This window comes from Balaenoptera acutorostrata, chromosome 3, assembly GCF_949987535.1.
Source record: "Balaenoptera acutorostrata chromosome 3, mBalAcu1.1, whole genome shotgun sequence".
NCBI classification, from domain to species: Eukaryota; Metazoa; Chordata; class Mammalia; order Artiodactyla; family Balaenopteridae; genus Balaenoptera; species Balaenoptera acutorostrata.
Window position 1 is genome coordinate 171,837,662 of NC_080066.1, and position 23,526 is coordinate 171,861,187.

General features: G+C 46.6%; 1 protein-coding gene and 1 pseudogene across 2 annotated transcripts; one reads left to right on the forward strand and one right to left on the reverse strand.

The window, feature by feature from the left end:
* Nucleotides 1-1,110: 1,110 nt before the first annotated feature.
* Nucleotides 1,111-23,303, reverse strand: LOC130707503 (interferon alpha-inducible protein 27-like protein 2A). Of its 2 annotated transcripts, none has more exons than XM_057542287.1 (4): nt 23,113-23,303; nt 4,269-4,298; nt 3,295-3,456; nt 1,111-2,744 (listed from the first exon to the last, which is right to left on the reverse strand). In XM_057542287.1, the coding sequence occupies exons 1-4, from the start codon at nt 23,252-23,254 to the stop codon at nt 2,662-2,664; spliced, it is 417 nt and encodes a 138-aa protein (XP_057398270.1). In that variant the 5' UTR covers nt 23,255-23,303; the 3' UTR covers nt 1,111-2,661. The 2 variants fall into 2 exon arrangements, with proteins under 2 accessions (XP_057398270.1, XP_057398271.1); XM_057542288.1 differs by lacking the exon at nt 23,113-23,303 and adding an exon at nt 5,533-5,777.
* On the forward strand, nt 11,092-11,607 carry LOC130707758 (thioredoxin, mitochondrial-like; annotated as a pseudogene).
* Nucleotides 23,304-23,526: the final 223 nt, after the last annotated feature.

Here is a 23,526-nt window from a genome sequence, read left to right on the forward strand (position 1 = left end):
AATGGAAGAGATTGATGACCATGAGCAGGTAGCCCCCAGACCTACTGGCACGTAAGGACTGATAATGTTAACTGCCCTGTTACCTCCACATCAACCAATCAGAGAATTGCGTGCGAGCCGATCACAGGCCCTGGGATGCCCGTCCCTCACCTGGCCTTTAAAAATGTTTTGCTGAAACCCTCTGGGGACTTGCAGTTTTTTGGGGCATGAGCCACCCCGTTCTTTCATGGCCCTGCAATAAACCCCAAACTCCAAAATTTCGGTTTGTCTGGCCTCACTGTGCCTCAGGCACACAAACTTGTGTTGGGTAACAAAACGAGGAGGGATAGAAAAAAACAGGTCCTTGGCATCAGTGTTGAGCTGCTGAATCAAACTTTGCCTGAAGCCAAATGACTTTTCTATTGTTCAGTTAGCAAGCCAAAAAAGTCCCTTGAACGCTGAGACAGTTTTAATCAAAATTCTATTATTTATAGCTACATAATCCTTAAATAAGCAGCACCTCCTCCAAGCAGTCTTCCCAGATAGCTACAATTAATGTCTGTCTTCTCTCTCCTCCAAGCAATATAGCTTGAATCTCTCAATGGCTTGCACACATTGTGTCAGGTTATCAGTTAGCTATTGGTATGTAACAAATGCCCACCAAATTTAATGAATAAAGATATAGAGAGAGCTCAGGTTTCAGTGGGTCAGCCGTTTAGACAGGTGATTCCTCTGGTCTCAGCTGGGCTCCCTCATACATCAGCAGATAGCTGTGGGCTGGCTTTGTGGATCGTAGCTGGGCTCAGTCGTGTGTCTGGACCTCGTCTGGAAGAAATGGGTTGACTCCTGCATTCCGTTCTGTCCGTGTGTTTGTTGTCCCAGCAGGCCAGCCCAGATTCAGGGAGGGACAATAAATACCAGCCCTTGGTGAGAGGAGCTGTACAGATACATCGAAAGGGCTTGGAAAATGTGGTCATTACTGTAATTGACCACAGGTCCCTTAACGCCATTAACTGTGTGCTTGCCTCCCCCCACCCCTATCAACACTGCACCTGTTACCAAGTCTAAGCTCCTATGGCTTGCCACACGACAGGCCAATAAATTGAGAGACAAGTTGTTGGGGCGATGAATGGAGACTTTATTCGGAAAGCCAGCAGACCGAGACGATGGGGGACACCTGTCCCAGAGAACCATCTTCCCTGAGTTAGAATTCAGGTTTCTTTTATGCTAAAAGGGGAGGGGGTGTGGCAGGTTGTTGCAATCTTCTTGGTGCCTTTGTTCTTGCAGCTGTCCCCCATAGGTCTGGTCACAATGTTCCTATAAACCTCCAACAAGACAAATGTTATTCTCTGTTCTCCAGCTGTAATGGAGAAGTATTATACCTTTAAGGGTCAGAGCCTTGAGAATGGGCTGTCCTGTAGATTTCAGGCAACAGGAATATTCTGTTACAAAAGGTGCAGAACCAGCATGACTAAGCACAGGCAACAGAGCACAAAGGTTAGAGCTCAAGGAATAGATCCATTGTGGAGTCAGGTTTGTTCTTCTCTGTTACACACCCTAAGCAGATAGGGACCCCTTGGATCCACTGAAGCCACAGAGCCTGGGATGGAGCCCTTGAGGCTAGCTGGGAGCTGTATGAGTGAGCTGAGGCAGCATCCGAGGGAGAGAGCCTGGTGGAGGAGGGGCAGTAAAGGAAGACAGGGGTGAAGGCCAGAGTGGGGACCTGGGCCGGGGTCCTGGAGCCAATAGGATGAGATCTGAGAGTCAAGTCTAAAGTGGAAGCAGGGCTGCCAGAAGCTGGGTGTGGGTTATCTGCATGGGCAGGCAGGCAGGTGGCAGAGGCCAGGTCAACACACATAGAATGCCTGCCACCTGATCCAGGGCCAGGCAGCCAGTGGGCCTTAGGAGATAGATGAGTGTTCTGCATTGACAAGCCTCTTGGGAGCCCCACCAGGGGTGGGAGGCCTGTCTGTCCTTGCAGGTTCCGGCCAGTCTCCCTTGGAGCCTAAAGACCCTGAGCTCTACACCAACGGGGACAGAGCTCTCTGGAGAAATGCAAATTCTCTACCTACCTGAAGAGCTCCAAAGGCCACCAGGCCAGGCAGACAGTGTTGCTGAGTTCCTAGACTCATGGTACAGTCAGACCCAGAGTCTTGGGTGGAGAGGGGAGGGGTCAATAATCCCTGAGGGTAAAGTGTTTCATAACTGAGGGTCAATGGCTCAAACTGACCCCAGGGCCAAGCCATCCTATAATGCTGCCTCTGGCTGACATCTTAGAAGACATGTGATCCACGATCCCATCCAAAGAGCAGCAAACTGAGGCTCAAAGGGGAGACATGACCTTCCCAGGGTCACAGCTGGGTGGCAGGACTGCAACAGACCTGGCTTCCTGTTGCAGATATCAGTGCCCATTCTTACAGAGTTCCTGCTGCCCCCCAACCCGAAGCCACGGCTCTGCAGATGCGCTGCGCCCTGCCTGGTAAACAAGAAGGCAGTGCGGACACTTGTGAAGGTCTCAGCGTCTCGTCTTTATTTCCTATGCTTCTTTGAAGAATTTTAGGAGGCAGAGGACTTGTCACTGGGGGGACTGACATCCTGAGGCCCTGGAGGGTCATCTCCAGCACGGGGACCCCTCTCTGCTTCAGTACTGGATTCCGGTGGAGGAGACGAAGGGGGTTTCTTTTATCTATCCCACAACCAGGCCCCCAAAGCTGACCCAGCCGAGCCCAGGATGATGTTGGATGACGTGGAAAGTTCAGTTGCCCCTGGGAGAGAGGAAGGGGTTAGAGCACAAGGGGACAGGCAGCCCCGGCAGCTCCCAGCAGGACAGTGGAGGTCAGAGAACCCAGGACCCTCAGGAGGCCCAAGACCCAGACGTCCCAGTCCTGTTCCTCCTCTACTTCCTGAAACCCCAGGAGGTCTGCTTTGGGGAGGGGCTGCTGCCCATGGCTGCCCGAAGAGCAGACCCGCACTCTGGTGGTGACTCCACCAGCGACAGGACAGACCCTCTGAGAAGTGGCAGAGGGGCTCTGTCTCTCCCTCCCCAGCACGAGGCTGGGCCCAGCGAGGGGAGGGCCCGATGCAGGTTTTGTAGGGCTGATGGGGAACGCGCACCTGCTGCGCTGCACGCCCCCAGTGCCCCCAAACCCACCCCCAACCAGAAGAGGGGACAGTGAGGGAGACACAAAGGACCAGGGACACTGATGCCCACGAAGCTGGAGGAGGAGACAGGCCCTCCCTCCGGCTTAGCCTCTGGCCTGAATCCTGTGCTGGGGTGTCACACCCTCCCCCCCTCCTCCCGCCCCGGACACTTACCCACGGACTGGAGAGTGGCCACGAGGCTGCCGGCGGCAACTCCGCCCCCATTGGCGATGGCAGCCGATGACATCATCTTAGCCGCTAAGGAGGAGGCGGCGATTCCTGCCCCGGTGAAGCCCATGGCGCCCAGGGCCACGGGCACAGCCCCCACGAACAGGGCTGTAGGGAGAGAGGAGCTGGGTTGAGGGGGAGATGGACACGCCCCCAAATCACACACGCACAGCACATAAAGCTTGGGGGACTTCAGGGAGCCTGGAGAAGGGGTAAAGCCTGAGCTTGGGAGAGATTCCAGGCACGGCCCGCAGTCAGGAGTCGAGGGCGGCACAGCTGGTGGGGAAAGCGGAGGGGAGGGCCGCGGGGTCACCGGGGTCAGGCCTCTGATCCGCAGCAGGACCTTCCTGGGGAAAGGCCTGTTTCTGCCTTAGTAAAATCCTGGAACTAAGTTGGGGGCGGGGCGGAGGTGTGCAAGCTTCTTGTCTTCGCTGAGGAAATCTTTAATACAAGCAAATCTTACCCAGGGCCCAGCATAAAGCAAGGAGCACGGTCTGAGCCCTGCTTGGGTCCCAACTCTGGGTCTCCACGGCGTCACCGCGAAGCACTCGGAAGCCAGAGTCGCTGAGCCAATGGCTTCTCCTTAACACACCTCCTGGGTCCAGACTGTGCGCATGTCTCATCCTACGTAACCCTCACGATAACCCTGAACGGGCAGCCTTGGCCTGTTTTTCACGAGGAAAGCTGAACCCAGAGGAGTTCAAAGCCACATCCAAAGTCACGGGGTGGAGGCTGGGCAAGGAGGTTGGGCCCCTGCTGGGGCTGCCTCTGTGCGAGCAGGGAAGCTCCTCAGTTTTCTCATTCCAGCGCCTCCCACCCTACAACGTACAGGAAGCCTGGGGCAGGTGCAAGGCCAGCGGCTCTCCAGGTCCCAGGGCCTGGGGATGGGCCAGGAGCAGGTTCTCGCGGCAGGGACTTACCTCCTCCCACCACAGCTGCAGCAGCCTTGGCTGGAAACCGAAAGAACATTCCGTGAGTGGATCCACACTGGTTGCCCCTCCACTCCCTGAGCCCACAGCCCGCCTACGGGGGGGCTGCCCCAGGCTGGGAGACACAGGGAGGAAGGACCCCTGCCTGCTTCTTCCTGAGAAGGTGAGCCACAGCCCTGAGCTTGGCAAGGGCTGCTGGGGAGGCGGGTGACCTGTCCTCAGTGGACCTGCATGCGTGGGCCTAGAGTAATCTGGAGACGGGGTTTGTGGGCCTTGTTCCAGAAAAACCCAACCATCAGATAGGGGTTTTGTTGCGTGTCTGTTAATGTCTGTGGACTGATTGGTTGGGGGTTGTTTGTGGGAAGCACAGAAGTTCTTTTTTCTCTCTGCCTTCCAAGCCAGGTTTGGTCAAAACAAAAACAAACAAAACCTTACAGATTTGGGAAGGAAGGCGTGCAGCTGCAGCCCCCTTCACAGTGAATGCGGGACTCTTGGCAAAGTAATTTAGGGCATGGTGGTTTGACTCGGGCAGGAAGAGGCGAAGGAAGTGAGTGTCACGCCCTCTGAGCCGGGATGTTAGTTCATCTGAAATAGGGTTGGTGATTTACGAGTGTGTGTCTGGGGGGCCGTTATATAACCTTCTCCCTTCGTCCAGAGAAACCTCTTCCGACAGCACTAAGTTCTTGTGGAGAGGTGTGTTTCATTTTGCAGGACCCGGCTGAAATCAGGGCAAGCACTGCTGAAGGCCTGAAGGCTGCTTGAGAACAGTGCTGGAACGCATTGAATGTTCCTGATTCTCCCAGGCCCCACCTGTTGCCCCTTCCTCTGGAAAGCGGACCCTGACCCTCCCAGTCAGAACCATCCTTGATCCCCTGTGGCTGGAGCCCCTCACAACCCTGGACCATAGTTGCCTGGCTCCCCAACACTGAGAGTCCCTGGAACTCCCTGGCGGAGCTCTCGGTCTGCAGCAGCCATAGCAGCCAGGACTGCAATCTTTGGGGCCCGTGGGGACCAGGAGTTCTAACACTAGCAAGGTGTGCAGGAGTGAGCTCAGCCAGCTCCCCAAGAAGAGAGCTTTGGGGTGGCGGCGAAGGAAGTAAAGAGCTGAAGGGGTATGAAAGCTAAACCCGAAGTGACCAGTGGGCCACGTGGTTGGGGTATGGAACCAGAGACTCAGGAGTCAAGAGCCCAGTTAAAGGGTATCTGAGGCTCAGCATTATTGTTTGGGAGGAGAGATGATGCCAGGCTGACTCACCTCCTCCAATCACGGCTGCAGAGGCCATGCCTGGAGACACAAAGCACCCCCATGGGTGCATGGCACTGGCCTCCCCCTGCACCCCTGCTGCTGCCACAGTGGGTGGGGTTCCCTGGAGTTGGATCAGAGAAGAGAGCAGCCCCTGCCTGGCCTCTTCCTGCTTTTCCCGAGAAATCTGATTTTCTGAGAATGCAGAGGTGGATGGACGAGAGTCTGGAGCTCTGTTATGCTCCAGATGACAAGGGGCACCTGCCTTGAAAAGGTGTCATGCTGCTCTGTGAAATCAATACATTTGGTATCATTTTCTCAAAAAAATAAAAAAAACAATACAAAATCAAGAAAAGCATGCTATTTTCATTTGCGATGGAATAAATTTGACTTTTCTGGTCTTTTCCTCTTCCAGACACCCTATACCCATCCCAGGCTACAGCTGGAGTGAAAGCCCCCCATCCTCCAGGGCTCAGCCTACTTGTCACTTTCTGCAGGAAGCATCTCTAATTCCCCCATCAGAAGTCACCCTGCTTCCTGACAGTCATCGCCAGGAAGACACTGGAAATCACCAAAAAAGATACCCCACATCCAAAGACAAATGAGAGCTGCAATGAGATGGTAGGAGAGGCGCAATCACAATAAAATCGAATCGCATAACTGATGGGGGGGTGACTCACAAACTGGAGAACAATTATACCACAGAAGTCTGCCCACTGGAGTGCAGGTTTTGAACCCCACTTCAGGCTTCCCAACCTGGGGGTCCGGCAACAGGAGGAGGAATTCCTAGAGAATTACTCTGAAGGCTAGCGGGATTTGATTGCAGAACTTTGACAGGACTGGGGGAAACAGAGACATCGCTGTTTTTTCTTTCTTTATAAATTTATCTAGTTATTTATTTTTGGCTGCGTTGGGTCTTCGTTGCTGCAGGCAGGCTTTCTCTAGTTGTGGCGAGAGGGTGCTACTCTTCGATGCAGTGTGCAGGCTTCTCATTGCGGTGGCTTCTCTTGTTGTAGAGCGTGGGCTCTAGGCGCGGGCTTCAGTAGTTGTGGCACGCGGGCTCAGTAGTTGTGGCTCGCGGGCTCTAGAGCGCAGGCTCAGTAGTTGTGGCACATGGGCTTGGTTGCTCTGCGGCATGTGGGATCTTCGCGGAACAGGGATGGAACCCATGTCCCCTGCATTGGCAGGCGGATTCTTAACTGCTGCGCCACCAGGGAAGTCCCAGAGACTTCACTCTTGGAGGGCACACACAAAGTAGTGTGCGTATCGGGACCCAGGGGAAGGAGCAGTGACCCCAGGGGAGACTGAACCAGACCTACCTGCTAGTGTTGGAGGATCTACTGCAGAGGCAGGTGGTGGCTTTGGCTCACCAAGGGACAAGGACACTGGCAGCAGAAGTTCTAGGAAGTACTCCTTGGCGAGAGCCCTCCCAGAGTCCGCCATTAGCCCCACCAAAGAGCCCGGGTAGGCTCCAGTGTTGGTCGCCTCAGGCCAAACAACCAACAGGGAGGGAACCCAGCCCCACCCATCAGCAGACAAGCAGAATAAAGTTTGACTGAGCTCTGCCCACCAGAGCAACACCCAGCTCTACCCACCACCAGTCCCTCCCATAAGGAAACTTGCACAGGCCTCTTAGATAGCCTCATCCACCAGAGGGCAGATAGCAGGAAGAAGAAGAACTACAATCCTGCAGCCTAAGGAATGAAAACCACAATCACAGAAGACAGACAAAATGAAAAGGCAGAGAACTCTGTACCAGATGAAGGAACAAGATAAAACCCCAGAAAAGCAACTAAATGAAGTGGTTTCCAGAAAAAGAATTCAGAATAATGACAGTGAAGATGATCCAGGACCTTGGAGAAAGAATGGAGGCAAAGATCAAGAAGATGCAAGAAATGTTTAACAAAGACCTAGAAGAATTAAAGAACAAACAGAGATGAACAATACAGCAACTGAAATGAAAACTACACTAGAAGGAATCAATAGCAGAATAACTGAGGCAGGAGAACGGATAAGTGACCTGAAAGACAGAATGGTGGGATTCACTGCCGCAGAACAGAATAAAGAAAAAAGAATGAAAAGAAATGACGACAGCCTAAGAGACCTCTGGGACAACATTAAACGTAACAACATTCGCATTACAGGGGTCCCAGAAGGAGAAGAGAGAGAGAAAGGACCCAAGAAAATATTCAAAGAGATTATAGTTGAAAACTTCCCTAACATGGGAAAGGAAATAGCCACCCAAGTCCAGGAAGCACAGAGAGTAACATACAGGATAAACCCAAGGAGAAACACACCGAGACACACAGTAATCAAATTGGCAAAAATTAAAGACAAAGAAAAATTATTGAAAGAAGCAAGGGAAAAACAACAAATAACATACAAGGGAACTCCCATAAGGTTAGCAGCTGATTTCTCGGCAGAAACTCTACAAGCCAGAAGGGAGTGGCACGATATATTTAAAATGATGAAAGGGAAGAGCCTACAACCAAGATTACTGTACCTGGCAAAGATCTCATTCAGATTTGATGGAGAAATCAAAAGCTTTACAGACAAGCAAAAGCTAAGAGAATTCAGCACCACCAAACCAGCTATACAACAAATGCTAAAGGAACTTCTCTAAGTGGGAAACACAAGAGAAGGAAAAGACCTACAAAAACAAACCCAAAACAAGTAAGAAAATGGTAATAGGAACATACATAGCGATAATTACCTTAAATGTAAATGGATTAAATGCTCCAACCAAAAGACACAAGCTCGCTGAATGGATACAAAAACAAGACCCACATATATGCTGTCTACAAGAGACCCACTTCAGACCTAGGGATGCATACAGACTGAAAGTGAGGGGATGGAAAAAGATATTCCATGCAAATGGAAATCAAAAGAAAGCTGGAGTAGCTATACTCATATCAGATAAAATAGACTTTAAAATAAAGAACGTTACAAGAGACAAGGAAGGACACTACATAATGATCAAGGGATCAATCCAAGAAGAAGATATAACAATTATGAATATATATGCACCCAACACAGGAGCACCTCAATACATAAGGCAACTGCTAACAGCTATAAAAGAGGAAATTGACAGTAACACAATCATAGTGGGGGACTTTAACACCTCACTTACACCAATGGACAAATCATCCAAAATGAAAATAAATAAGGAAACAGAAGCTTTAAATGACACAATAGACCAGATAGATTTAATTGATATATATAGGACATTCCATCCAAAAACAGCAGATTACACGTTCTTCTCAAGTGCGCACGGAACATTCTCCAGGATAGATCACAATTTGGGTCACAAATCAAGCCTCAGTAAATTTAAAAAAATTGAAATCATATCAAGCATCTTTTCTGACCACAACGCTATGAGATTAGAAATGAATTACAGGGAAAAAAACGTAAAAAAGACAAACACATGGAGGCTAAACAATACGTGACTAAATAACCAAGAGATCACTGAAGAAATCAAACAGGAAATAAAAAAATACCTAGAGACAAATGACAATAAAAACACGACGACCCAAAGCCTATGGGATGCAGCAAAAGCAGTTCTAAGAGGGAAGTTTATAGCTATACAAGCCTACCTAAAGAAACAAGACAAATCTCAAGTAAACAATCTAACCTTACACCTAAAGAAACTAGAGAAAGAAGAACAAACAAAACCCAAAGTTAGCAGAAGGAAAGAAATCATAAAGATCAGAGCAGAAATAAATGAAATAGAAACAAAGAAAACAATAGCAAAGATCAATAAAACTAAAAGCTGGTTCTTTGAGAAGATAAACAAAATTGATAAGCCATTAGCCAGACTCATCAAGAAAAATAGGGAGAGGACTCAAATCAATAAAATCAGAAATGAAAAAGGAGAAGCTACAACAGACACCGCAGAAATACAAAGCATCCTAAGAGACTACTACAAGCAACTTTATGCCAATAAAATGGACAACTTGGAAGAAATGGACACATTTTTAGAAAGGTATAACCTTCCAAGACTGAACCAGGAAGAAACAGAAAATATGAACAGACCAATCACAAGTAATGAAATTGAAACTGTGATTAAAAATCGTCCAACAAACAAAAGTCCAGGACTAGATGGCTTCACAGGTGAATTCTATCAAACATTTAGAGAAGAGCTAACACCTATCCTTCTCAAACTCTTCCAAAAAATTGCAGAGGAAGGAACACTCCCAAACTCGTTCTATGAGGCCACCATCACCCTGATACCAAAACCAGACAAAGACACTACAAGAAAAGAAAATTACAGACCAATATCACTGATGAATATAGATGCAAAAATCCTCAACAAAATACTAGCAAACAGAATCCAACAACACATTAAAAGGATCATACACCACGATCAAGTGGGATTTATCCCAGGGATGCAAGGATTCTTCAATATACGCAAATCAATCAATGTGATACACCATATTAACAAATTGAAGAATAAAAACCATATGATCATCTCAATAGATGCAGAAAAAGCTTTTGACAAAATTCAACACCCATTTCTGATAAAAACTCTCCAGAAAGTGGGCATAGAGGGAACCTACCTCAACATAATAAAGGCCATATATGACAAACCCACAGCAAACCTCATTCTCAATGGTGAAAAACTGAAAGCATTTCCTCTAAGATCAGGAATGAGACAAGGATGTCCACTCTCACCACTATTATTCAGCATAGTTCTGGAAGTCCTAGCCACGGCAATCAGAGAAGAAAAAGAAATAAAAGGAATACAAATTGGAAAAGAAGAAGTAAAACTGTCACTGTTTGCGGAAGACATGATGCTATACATAGAGAATCCTAAAACTGCCACCAGAAAACTGCTAGAGCTAATTAATGAATATGGTAACGTTGCAGGATACAAAATGAATGCACAGAAATCTCTTGCATTCCTATACACTAATGATGAAAAATCTGAAAGAGAAATTATGGAAACACTCCCATTTACCATTGCAACAAAAAGAATAAAATACCTAGGAATAAACCAAAAAAAAAAAAAACTGGTAAATGAAAACAACATTTAAAATTGTGTTGTCAGTAGAGTATACACAAAGTAATTGAAGCTGTAGGTATAGAAGTGATTGCCTTGAGAAGACATGTATAATAAGGAAAGGAAGAAAGGAAGGAAGGAAAGAAGGAAGGAAGGAGGGGAAGAAGGAAAGCAAGAAGGAAGGAAGAGAAGGAAGGGAAGGAAAGAAGAGGTCTTCAAAAATAGGGAGATTTAAGTGGCATTTAAGTAAACCTGCCAAAGGGAGCAGTGGCAATCAAGGGACCTGAGTATTAATTAGGAATGACTGATCACGTGAGTCCCATGAGGGTAGGGATCACATCTGCTTCTCATTTCTGGAGCAGAGCACCTAGCACAGTACCTGGCCAGTAGATGCTCCATTCGCAATTGTCCAGTGTTGTCCGTGGGGCAGGAAAGCTACAAATACCATTGGCTGCGGCAACTGGGTGACTGGGGATGTGTGCAAGCTGGATGGCAGGCAGTGAGTAAAGAAGTGAATAGGGAACAGAAGTGCCCTTGACCGGTGGGGAGGGCCGCGCTGTGCACCCCTCTGCTCTCGCTGCAGGGAGATGGCTTAGCGACTTCTCCTGGGGAGGTTCCTGGCCTCCATAATCTGCAGGAAGCCCTCTCAGAGTCAGTGGGCGCCCCTTGCCTCCAGGGCCCTGCAGACCCCACAGCGCAGTCCTAATAACCTGACAGTAACACCCAGCCAAGCCCAGTCAATATACACCACCAGAGTCTATACAATGACCTTTAACATCCAGGATGGACCAGACTTTCAAGACTGAGTTGTCAACAGTGAGACACCAGTGGTTGTGGATTTCCATGCACAGTGATGTGGTCGCTGCAAGATCCTGGGGCCAAGGTCAGAGAAGGTGGTGGCCAAGCAGCACGGAAAGGTGGTGACGGCCAAGGCGGGTATTGATGACCACACAGACCTCGCCATAGAGTATGAGGTATCAGCTGTGCCCACCGTGCTGGCCATCAAGAATGGGGATGTGGTGGACAAGTTTGTGGGCATCAAGGATGAGGACCAGCTGGAGACCTTCCGGAAGAAGCTGATTGTCTGACAGGCAGGGAAGCGTCCTGACTGCCCCTGCCCACCTGGGCCCCGTGGTCCCGGGGGACCCAGATAGAACTCACAGCCCTTCTGTGCCGGCCCTTCCTACCTCCTCCCTCTGCCTGGCCCCTGTGGGTCCGTGCTTTGGAGACCAGGCCTCCAAACACAGGAGCCTCAAGTGCTCCCAACCTGGCTGACCGCCAGGGTGGCCGCCCAAGGAGCGGTGCCGCCACCGAGCTGGGACAGCCGTCTCCTCACCCACTCTCTGCTCCTTCTAGGGCTTGTTGCCGTGCTCCCAGGATGCTGGGACAGAGTCCCCGGGCCAGCCTGCAGTAACAGCTTGGTCTCCCTGCTCCCTTCTGATCTGAACCCCGGTGCCTGGCTCATCTGCCTCCTGCATTTTTCTTTCCTGCTGCTGTTTTGTAAAAAAAAAAAAAAAAAAAAAAAAAAAAACAGAAGAAGCAAAAAAGAAACCCAGGGCTTCCCTGGTGGCGCAGTGGTTGAGAATCTGCCTGCTAATGCAGGGGACACGGGTTTGAGCCCTGGTCTGGGAAGATCCCACATGCCGCGGAGCAACTGGGCCCGTGAGCCACAATTACTGAGCCTGCGCGTCTGGAGCCTGTGCTCCTCAACAAGAGAGGCCGCGATAGTGAGAGGCCCGCGCACCGCGATGAAGAGTGGCCCCCGCTTGCCACAACTAGAGAAAGCCCTCGCACAGAAACGAAGACCCAACACAGCCATAAATTAATTAATTAATTAATTACAAAAAAAAAACAACCCATAGAATACAGTACCAACAGCGGACCCTAATACAATCCACGGTCATTGGTGATAACGATGTGTCAATGTAGGTCCATTTATTGTAACAAAGGTACCACTCTGGTGTGGGATGTTGATGATGGGGAAGGCTGTGCATGTGTGAGGGCAGGGGGAGTATATGAGAAGTCGCTGTACTTTCTACTCATTTTGCTAATGTTTTGTTATTTGTAATTTCTTCTTCTAAAAAAAAGAGGATATTAAAAAAAAAAAAAGAAATGAGTTATCAAGCCATGAAAAGACACGAAGGAACCTTAAGTGCATATTGCTAAATAAAAGAAGCCAATCTGAAAAGGCTGCATACTGAATGACTCCAACTATATGACATTCTGGGAAAGAAAGTAAAAAGATGTGATAGTCAGGGGTCAGGGGTCAAGTGTCAAGGCGGGGTGAGGAAGTGATGATTAGGTGAAACACAGGAGATATTTAAGGCAGTGAAACTATTCTGTAGGATACCGTATTGATGGATACATGACATTATTTGTCAAAACCTACGGAACTGTATAACACAAAGAGCGAATCCTAATGCAAACTATGGACTTTAGTTAGTAATGGTATATGAATATTGGTTCATCAATTGTAATAAATTGTAACTGCACTAAGGCAAGAGAACTAAGAACCGCACTAAGGAGAAACTGTGAGTGGGAAAAGGAGAGGATATATGGAAACTCTCTGTACTATCTGCTCAATTTTCTGTTTTTTAATTTTATTTTACTTTATTTCTTTAGTTTTGGCTGTGTTGGGTCTTCGTTGCTGCACGCGGGCTTTCTCTAGTTGTGGTGAGCGGGGCCACTCTTTGTTATGGTGCACAGGCTTCTCATTGTGGTGGCTTCTCTTGTTGTGGAGCACAGGCTCTAGGCGCACAGGCCTCAGTAGTTGTGGCACGCGGGCTCAGTAGTTGTGGCTCACGGGCTCTAGAGCGCAAGCTCAGTAGTTGTGGCACATGGGCTTAGTTGCTCTGTGGCATGTGGGATCTTCCCAGACCAGGGATCAAACCCGTGTCCCCTGCATTGGCAGGAGGATTGTTAACCACTGCACCACCAGGGAAGCCCTATCTGCTCAATTTTCTGTAAACCTAAAACTGCTTTAAAAAATTGTTTATTAATTTTGTAAAAAGTGCAACCCATGGCTTGACCAGTTCTGTATATACCACTTTCTTAGGCAGTAAATTATCTTTGCAGAGCGCCTTTGGGCAACAAGCAATGATGCAGCATAGCCCACATAGACAGAAGGGTTTTGAAGACAACAAGCCTTCAAACTCATCCCCCCACTAGAGTGTGAGCAGGAATGACAGAAGGGGGAACAGAATGTGGTGTGTGGAACCCTGGGTCCCCCTTTTAGCTACAATCAAGGAGTCACTGAGCACACGAAGGCAGCCTCGCAGGGGTAGCACCGCTCTAAGAAACAAGCGACACTTCTGACTTGTTTTACCCAAATAACTTAAATAAGCAAATAATAACCAAGTGATTCATCCTACATGATCTTCAGTTTTCCCATTGATACAACTGACAGTATTATGCATTATAGATGCTGCTGTGTTGTTTTCAAGCCTTCCTTGAAAGCCTTAACAAAAACGTTAAAACATCCTCGCATATGATACTGATGATAAGGAAGAGGATATGTGTGATCACATATGAGATATCTTATTAAGGAAAGTGTGGGTGGGAGGGTTCTTCTTTAGAATATTTTCAAAAAGCTCTTCTAAACACTAGATATATTTTTTATTACTTTTACTGCTGTTCTGAAGTTTTGTCTAAGGACCGCAGGGGTTTTCTTAAGCTTACAAGTAAGTTTCTGTGGAGTAGAACCTCGTCATGCTACTTGTTGCTGTTGATAGAGTTTGTTAAGCCAACAGTGAAAGCAATCTGTCCTCTCAATGCATGGTAGCACTTCAATAGTGGAGATTCTGTAATGAATTTTAAAATCAGAGATGAGAAGCATTTCCCCCACCCACCTGGGATTGGAAAGAGAAAATTCAGTAAGACAAAACAGGATGCAGAGCTTAAGAAGTGGGTTAGAGCCCACGAAGTTCTAAGAATCACAACTGTTGAAGAAATATTAAGCAGACCAGAAAATTAGTGAAATGAGTCCAGGTTGAGTGAGACTGAATGCTTTCCCCAAGTCCCACATGGTAACTGCCTTTTTTCTTCTGTAGGGAGAGAAAGAATTGGGAAGAGATTTCAGATTTCTAGAGATTCACTTGAATAGTTCCTACTGCACTGCTCACTGGGACAATATTCTTTCTCCTCCCCAAGGTGGCCATATGCAGCAGCAGTTCACCCCATCCATTCACTCTCATCACTTAGAATGGAGTTGTCCCCATGCAAACATCGAGCAATGGCACCGTGAGAATTGATAGGCTCATGAAAGCAAGGCTGATGGGAGCCCTGGGGTGCACCCCCAAACTAAAAGGACTCAGGTTGCAAGACCTGTCACTTAACAGTCACAGCAGGATCTATTTTTGGTAATTGAAGCCTAATTTGGATTGTGTTTTTGGAAAATGATAACATTAGTTTTCTAAAAACTAGAAAAATTTTTAGGGGGGAGTGGTGGTTCTCTCCAACTCCACTTTGAAGCTAAAATGGCAAACTGTTTAGAATACAAACTTTTTCTTCCCGTGGATTTATGTAGTAGATGTTTCAAAATGACTGGCAAATACATAGAATTCATACAAAGTTAGAGGCAAAAGGGTGCTCCAGAACCCTCTGGTTGAATCTCTTCACTCTATAGTTGAGGAGAATGAGGTCCAGAGAGGCTAAGTGTTATGCCCAAGGGCACACAGCTGGCTCACAAGATGAGACTTGAATCCGGATTGCCTATGTACTGGCCAATGCTCTTCCCTTTCTACTGTGCTCTACTTCCCAGCACCACAAGAGGACACCTACTGTGTCTTGCAGAATCTAGACTATTTTTTGAAAGCTTGGAACTAAACTTGTGACTAATTAGAATACAGTGTTCCACCACCTTTAAGTCACCAGCTAAAATCCACTGCTCCCCGTCGCAGCACGCCCGAGGCCTTCTGGGTAACCAAAGAAAGATTATTGTCTCAACTCAGTTCTCTGTGTCTAGGTACCCACAAAATGGAAATCACTTTACTTGGGGAAGAGCAAGAGGACAAGATGAGATGAAAAGGAAGCATGTTTAAAATGGATAAAAGGAGGCACTTTTTTCCCACTACACACAATTGAACTGGGGAACTCACTGCAGCAGGATATTAAGATCAATGGTGAAGATTTGTGTTTTAAAAGATTAGACATTTCACATGCATATCATCAACAGCGACACTCAATGGGATGAAAGTAAGATGGATGAAAGTTCTCAAGCTTCAGTGCGTAAGTTGATCACCAACTGGGTCAGGTGAAAAGAAAAAAAGTTGTCTACTGGATTAAAATTTCACAGAAAGGCAGATCTGGCGGGTTCCAGTCATTGCTGCTGTGTAACAAACCACTCCAAAGTAGTGGTGTGAACCAACAGGCATTTTATTATGCACATGGATACGGTGGATCAGGAATTTGGAGAGGGCACAGCAGGGATGGCTTGTCTCTGATTCATGACATCTGGGGCCTCAGTTGGGAAGACTTGAACAACTAGGAATGACTTGAGGTTGGGGGCTGGAATCATCTGGAAGCTTCTTTACCTAACCTGGGATGACTTGAAGGCTCACTCAGCTGGGACTGTCAAGTGGAGCATCTATATGTAGGTGTCAAGAGGGAGTGTCCCAAGAAAAAGCACTTCCAAAAAACAAGTGTCCCAAGAGACCCAGGTAGAAACTACACGGCCTTTTATGACCTATCCATGGAAGTTTTAGAGCATCACTTCCAACACAGTCCATGGGTCAAAACCGTCACAAGCCCACTGAGATTCAAGAGGAGGAGACTTAGGACCTCCTACATCCCTCCCCTATGGGGAATGGCAAGATCACATTGCAGAAAAACCTGTGGGATGGGAGAGGTTTTCGCAGCCATCTTTGGAAAATGCAATCCCCCAGGGAAGTGGTGGGTGATGTGAGGTTACAAGAACACACAATCTAGTGGAAAAAACTGACATATGAACAGAGAATCACAGTACAATAAAATAAATTTCAAGGTAGTTATTTCCCCCTCTTTTACAAGAATTCTTTTTTTTTCCCTTTGATAAGAGTCATCACATTAAAATTTTTTCATTCATTGTCTGTCTTCTACTAGATTGGAATCTCCATGCATTTAGTTTCCTACTGTAACCCCTGTGCCTAAAACACTACCAAGCCCAAAATAGGCACTCAATAAATATTTGCGGAAAGAGTATATGAGTAAAGTGCTGTAATAGAGAAGTAGTGGGAGGGCTGTGGGAGTACAGGCAATAACAAAGCACTCAGCTTGACAGAAATGACATTTGAGTGGGTCTTGAATGCTCTTGAAGGATAAACAACAATTTTTCTGGTGGAAAAAAAAAGGGAATAAATTTTTCTCCTTAAATCTCCTCCAGAGACTTCATTAGCCAAGTTTAAGTGGGCAGATCTCATCCTAAGTGTACAGACTGCATGTAGTAGTTACAATGTTCTTGGCTGCAAGTGAAAGAAAACAGGGACTCAAATGTATTAAAAAATAAGCAGCGTATCGTATCACATAACAACAAGTCTGGAGGCCAACAGTTCAGGCAGCCTCAATGCCATCCTTCTTCACTGGGTCAACTTAGCTCCTTTGTGGTTGCAAGATGGTGCCCACAGTGGTAGGCATCACAGGCAGACAAAACAATACCCAGCAGGGGAGAGGACTACTTCTCCTTTGGAGTAAGATCTTTCCCACAAGCCCCTGACAGACTTACCTCACACTGGCCCCCACACCACGCCTTATTGGCTAGAACTGCGTCCCATGCATGTATGTAACCTAAACGCTGATAAGAAGAAGGGGAGAAACACGAGCGGTTGGACTAATCACGTGTTACTCCTTGGGGCTTGACCTGAAGCTCCTGCCTCTCCTGAAGCACAGGGCTATGCAGAAAAGGGTGGATTCCCCAACAAAACACAACAAAACAAATAACGGGGGTTTTGTTAGGAAGGAAAAAGGGGAGATGACTCCTCGGCACATAATCAACAGTGTTTGCAACATTAGGCTTGGGGAAGGTTAATGTTCTGTTTTCTTTGTGGATGACTATTACCTAACAATTTTATTTATTCTTTTTCATGCTTTTTGCTCCTTTCCTTTCTCCTCTGCACTAGTAGTCAGTTGAATAAATCAAGCGCTGCATCAATAGGAAAGAGTGTCATGTGTACAGTGTACATACGAGTCTAATTAATCAAAAATATGTTGATTAGACGTGAGTGCACTTTCAGGTAAAAACCTTGATTCAGATGCTTCTGATAGCATAGCCATGCCCAGCTGTTCACCACTTGAATCGTGCTCTTTCATGGCCTTGTGCCCGTTACTTGTGCTGATTCCTCTGTCTAGGAAGTCCTTCTCAGTTTCCTTACCTATAGTGGATACTAGTGATTGCCTCTCCAGCGTCCCTTCTATCCTTCTAGTAATTAGCTTGAAGAGATGGCGAACTGCAAAACTACTTTTTTCAGACTCCCTTGCAGCTAGGGTCTTGATCTGAAATAAGTTCAGTCAATCAGGTGCACTTGTGTAAGATTTGGAGGCAGATGCAAGGAGAAGGCATCATTCTGTTGCTGTTGCTGTTGGCCAGCAAGGTTTGAGCAATAATGTTAAGAGGCATTTAATGCTGTTGGACTCAATGTCCTGTTTCAGTGTCTAGTCACCAGTTTCATGGGTGTGAAGAGCCCTTGCTGCAGCACCATCCCAACTTCTGGAACATAGCTACTGTGGTAGGCCCATGAACTCAGTAGCCCAGGGGTACCCCCCTGACTTCTGCCCCTCCAGCTCATCAATTTTGTAAGCCTCTGTTTGATTCTCAGTATTAAATATTTCTCTGTTTGAAACACCTAGAGTGGTTCCTTCCTGTACTAAACCCTGACTCATAGATCACCTAGTTCATATTCAGCCTTCCAGGCACAGCCTGGGTCTTCCCTGAGCCACCAGGTTGGGCCAGGTGCTTCCTCTGTGCTCCCACCACGTCCTGCCTGGTAAGCCCATGCCTCTTCATCTTTGCACCCCTGGCACCAGTGTTTGGCTCACAGCTTGTGCAGCATCAATATTTACCGAACTGAAGCTCCCTCTGCCAAGATACCAGACAGGTCCTGAAATCTAGTCTAAAGGGTGCCCCACCTCATGCCTGGTCTGCAATGCAAAGCCCAAAGAACAAGTGGCTCTAGACTTATACTGGATTCTAGATGAATCCAGAGCCCTCAGCTTTTCCGTACTTTAGTCCCCCACACAAGAGGCCACACCAGAATTGAAAATTTGACCTGGTCCCCAGGAAAAGGATGATAAGGAACAAGGGAAGTTGCTTATCTCAAGAGTTACCATCTGGTGGTTTTCAGGACCCTCTACTGCTGGGCCTACAACGAGGCCTGCAATCAGTGGCAGCATAGCCTTTGGAGCGAGGAAAACCCAAGTTGGAAGGTGTGTGCCGTTGTGTAGCAAGTTACTTTCTGAACCTCAGATTCTTAATCTATAAAATGGGGTTGATAATATCAACCTCACAGGATTCTTGGGGGTAAAAGAGATTATATATGTAAAATGCTTAGCACAGTGCATGCACATTGGAAATGCCCAATACCCATCAGTTACTGTTGCGGCCACCATTGCTGTTGACTGTGCCATCCCGGTACCACAATTCTGTTACATATTTTTTACTTCATATACACACACTTTCCTTCAGTCCAAACAGACTCACATGCAGTTAGACTAGAACGTACTTCTCTATACTTTCTCCCGAGGTGTTCCATTTTACATCATGATGTGATTAACCCTTTTCTGCAGAAGATCCAGCTAGGCCCAAGTTTGGGGCTGTGCTGAGGAAATAACAAAACCATCTATGTCAGTGGCTCTCGACCCTAGCTGAAAATCAGGATCACCTGGAGAGCTAAAAACAAAACGGCACCAAAAATAAACAAATAAAACGAAACCAAGAAACAATGTCTGGGTCCGTCAACCAGAGATTCTGATTCAGTAGGGCCCAAGCATCAGTAGATCTTAAGGCTCCCCAGGTGATTGTAATGTGCAGCTGAGAGCCATTGCTGAGAGTGGGAAAGATTAGCGCTTCCATCGCCTCTGGGAAAGAAGAAAGAAGCTCTTACTTTTCTATAATCTCCACCACAGTGGAGGAGGGGAGAGGACTAAAGATTACAGTTGAACGATTCCACTTATAATGTGAACAAGGCATTCTTATTATGAACCTGGATAAATGACTCATCATGTTAATCCTCTGATTAGTGTCTGGGTTTCTCATCTAGAGGTGTCTGATCTGATGAGAAGAGGAGTTATCAGAAATGCTCTAGGACATGGAAAAAGCTAGTCTGGAAATACCTGTGAGGGATTTCAAGTTGGCTTGTGGGTGTCTGTCCTGTGCCAGCCCTGTGCACACTCGCACACTTGCGGGCTGGTTGCTGATGTCAGGTGTACGCACTTTGATCCAGGGCAAGTGAAATGCTCCCTGCTTTGGCATAAAATCTAGCTAATATCTAAATGCTAGAGATAGCTGGTGACAGCTGGGAGTGTGCTCAGACATAAAGTACAGGCATACCTCATTTGATTGCGCTTTGCAGACTTTGCTTTTTCACAAATTGAAGGTTTGTGACAACCCTGAGTTGTCAGATGATGGTTAGCATTTTTTAGAAATAAAGTATTTTTAAATTAAAATATGTACTCTTTTTAAAGACAGAATGCTATTGCACACTTAATAGACTGAAGAATAGTGTAAACATAAGTTTTATAGACATTACTGGAAAACCAAAAACTCCATGTGACTCACTTTATTGTGATATTTCCTTTATTGCAGTGGTCTGGAAGCAAACCCACAATATCTCTGAGGTATGCCTGTACATCTAAAAAATGTAACTTTTTTCCCATTATTAAAATGATACACAAAAGAAAATAGAGTGGGAAAACAGAAAAATAGCATGAACCCAGTAGAAACTAATAACAGACTTAAATAGAGTTACGAGGTGCTAGACATGGTTATAAGCTCTTCACCATATAAATTCATTTACCCCTCACTACAACCCTATGAGGGGTAACTCCACTTTACAGATGAGGAAAGAGGACCTGGAGCTGTTGTGTGACTTGTCCAAAGTGGCAGCTAGTAAAGGAAGAGCCAAGGTTTGGACTCATGCTGCATTTAACAGGGTATGGTCAACCTCAGAGATATATATAGCTCATAAGGTAAGCTTTATCCAAGGATTCAATGTCACTTGCTAAAGTTTAAAAAGTTAATCTCACTTGCCATTTATTCATCCATTTATTTCACAAATATTTACCAAAGGCATCTATGGGCAGCACACTGTTCCAGGCTTGATTATCAAGATACTGAAGAGTATACAGAGGCTACCTGTCCAGTCATTCCTATAGCATTGAACTCTCAAGTGTCTCAATATGTATAATCAGTACAAGTATAGTAAGATTAGAAATGCAATAACTATTCTCTGATGACAAAATCCAAAACCAATACTTCAAAACTTTCAAAATGTCACAGTCTTACTAGATGGAATGTTTGGCATGATCCTCCGTATTTTCATCAATTAATAAGTACACCTTGGACAATAATTTAAGTTGAACCTCATGAATTCCACTTTGTAGCAACACGTTTAATATAACAGTAGTGTCTTCAAGTCAGAAATTTGGTGTTTTTGGATGGATGGATGGATGGCTGGCTAGATGGAAGGATAGATGAGTGAATTAATAGCTAAGAATGCCTGGCAATGTTCTAGTTGCTTAAAAATTGCATCTTTAAAAGTAATTCAGTGTTTTCCAGTTTGTTAAACAATAACTATGACTCAGAAGAAAATTGTGATTTCTGTCCTTTCCATGGACTAAATATGTAACTTCAAGGAAGCCATTATGATGCCAGTTCCATCTGATTGTTGTGAGGATCAAATGCGCTAACTGAAATGAATTATGTAGCACCCTGCCTAATACATGTTAAACAGCATATTTTAAACTGCCTTTAAAGTGAAATACTATACGCAGAAAAGCAAAAATTCAAATGATACAAAAAGCTATACAATGCAAAATACGTTTCTTTTGGCCAAGTTTTCCCGCTATTATTACTACTATTATTAGAGATCTCCAAGCAAAAATAACATCTCCCTGTTGATTAAGAAGGGAGAGGTTTACAGACTAGGAGATAACATCCTTTGAGTCAGAACCAAGTGAAATAACACATGTATTCTGGTTAAATTCCAGCATGAGTGATTAACATTCTCCAACTTCAAATAATTTTTATTATTAGCCAACACTTGTCCATCCCCAATAATACACATGTTGCATACAGGCCACAGAATGAGGCAGCCTCTCTTGGCATGTTCACAATCTGTGCATACTTTCCACTGAGGGTTTCCCTTTCTTTTTGATTGCTATTCCATAGCTTTTCAACTCCCACTACTTTCAACCCTGGGATGTTTGCCGACACTGAGTGCCAAGTAGTTCCCAAAAAACCAAAAAAATATAAGCACCTGTAGAATCCCAGGGAATGAAAGAGGTAAAGTACATTTTAAACATATTTATTAACGGTTTTAATGTTTGTGAAGAGATTTATATTTATTTCTTTTAACTTTGAGGCTGGGATTAATACACGTATTCCTCATTATTTCTCACAAAGTCTTGTTGATAAGCAGGAGGAAGAGGGCTAGTCTGCAATTTTGTCTCCCAGTCTGTGTAAGTGGGATCCAGGACACAAGAACGACTCAGCCCTAAAGTGCAGTCCTGAGTCCCTCAAGAACTCAGGCCCTCCTGCCTTTTTTCCGCCTTCTTCCAGTAGAAGGAAGGGGTGGGGGGAGCGGGAAACAATTCAAACCCTCTTTGTAAGCGTGTGAATGAATTTCAAGAATGTTAAACACCTCAGTCTTCCAACCTAATTAGAACATGTAGAAAAGAGGCATTTTTAGGACATTTAAAACTTGCAGCATAATAACCCATCTGGAGAGCGCCACAGTGCGTCCCAGTGGTCGAGGCGCCCAGCAGGTCTTCGCGCGGGCTCCCGCAGCTCCGTGCGCCCCGGATCCCCGGCGGCGCGCGGGTGCGCAGCTAAGCAGCGGGTAGCCCCCGGCGGGGGTGGGGGGGCCGGCCCCTGCCCATCACAGAGCCCGGAGCCAGTGTTGCTTTTCTCTGCGGGCGACTTCGAACTGCCTGGATTTTTAACCCGATAAACTGATAAAGGACTAACATGTCTGGAGTCTTCCAAAGACAGAAAGAAAATCACTTTCTTGTCGCAACAGTAAGATTTTGTTAGGAAATGCAAAAGTAAAGGTTAAAGCCTGGGAGATAACCGGTCGCATATGGGGGGAGGGGGGAGGAGGTGGTAAAAACTGTGGCTGTCGCGTCCCAACTATCTCAGTTCAAATCCCGGGTTTGCCATTTGAGAGCCTACTCTGTGCTAGGCGGTCGGAATACCGCGCTAAACAAGATTATCTAGGTTGTGGCTTTCTTGGGGGAACTATCATTAGCTCGGTTCCCTTGGTATGCTTCTAAACTCTGTTTCTTCACCTATAAGAATTGTTGTAAGGATCTGAGACATCCTGTATTAAGATGAGAACGATTAACGCGCCGTCTGACACACAGTAGGGGCTCAGTAAGCATTTGTACTTCTCTCAATTTGAGCTCACCTGGTGAGGGCAGCGCAGAGAGGAGACAGGTGCCACGGTTAAGAATGATTCTTTGAGCAGTTCTTTTAAACAAGCGCTGGACTCTAAGGATGCTTAGCTGCAGATAGGAGACCCGGTAGGTGCCCTGGAAGCTAGGGTTCATAAGCTAGAACATGACGGGAAAGTGAGCCCCGCACCAGTGGACGCCAGCAGAGAACTCAGGAGGGACTTCTAGCTAGGATTTCCCGCTCCGGGTCTCAAGAAGGCGTGATTAGCATTCGCCCCGCCCCCCATAGCTTCCCGGCCGGCGATTGGCCCACGCTCCTCGGCTGCCAGCTCCAGGCGGGGCCGGAGGGCGCCTGGGGAGAGGCTGAGCCCGCGGGGCAGTGGGCGGGGACGCGCGGAGAGCGTGGCGGGGCGGCCCACCAACCGAGC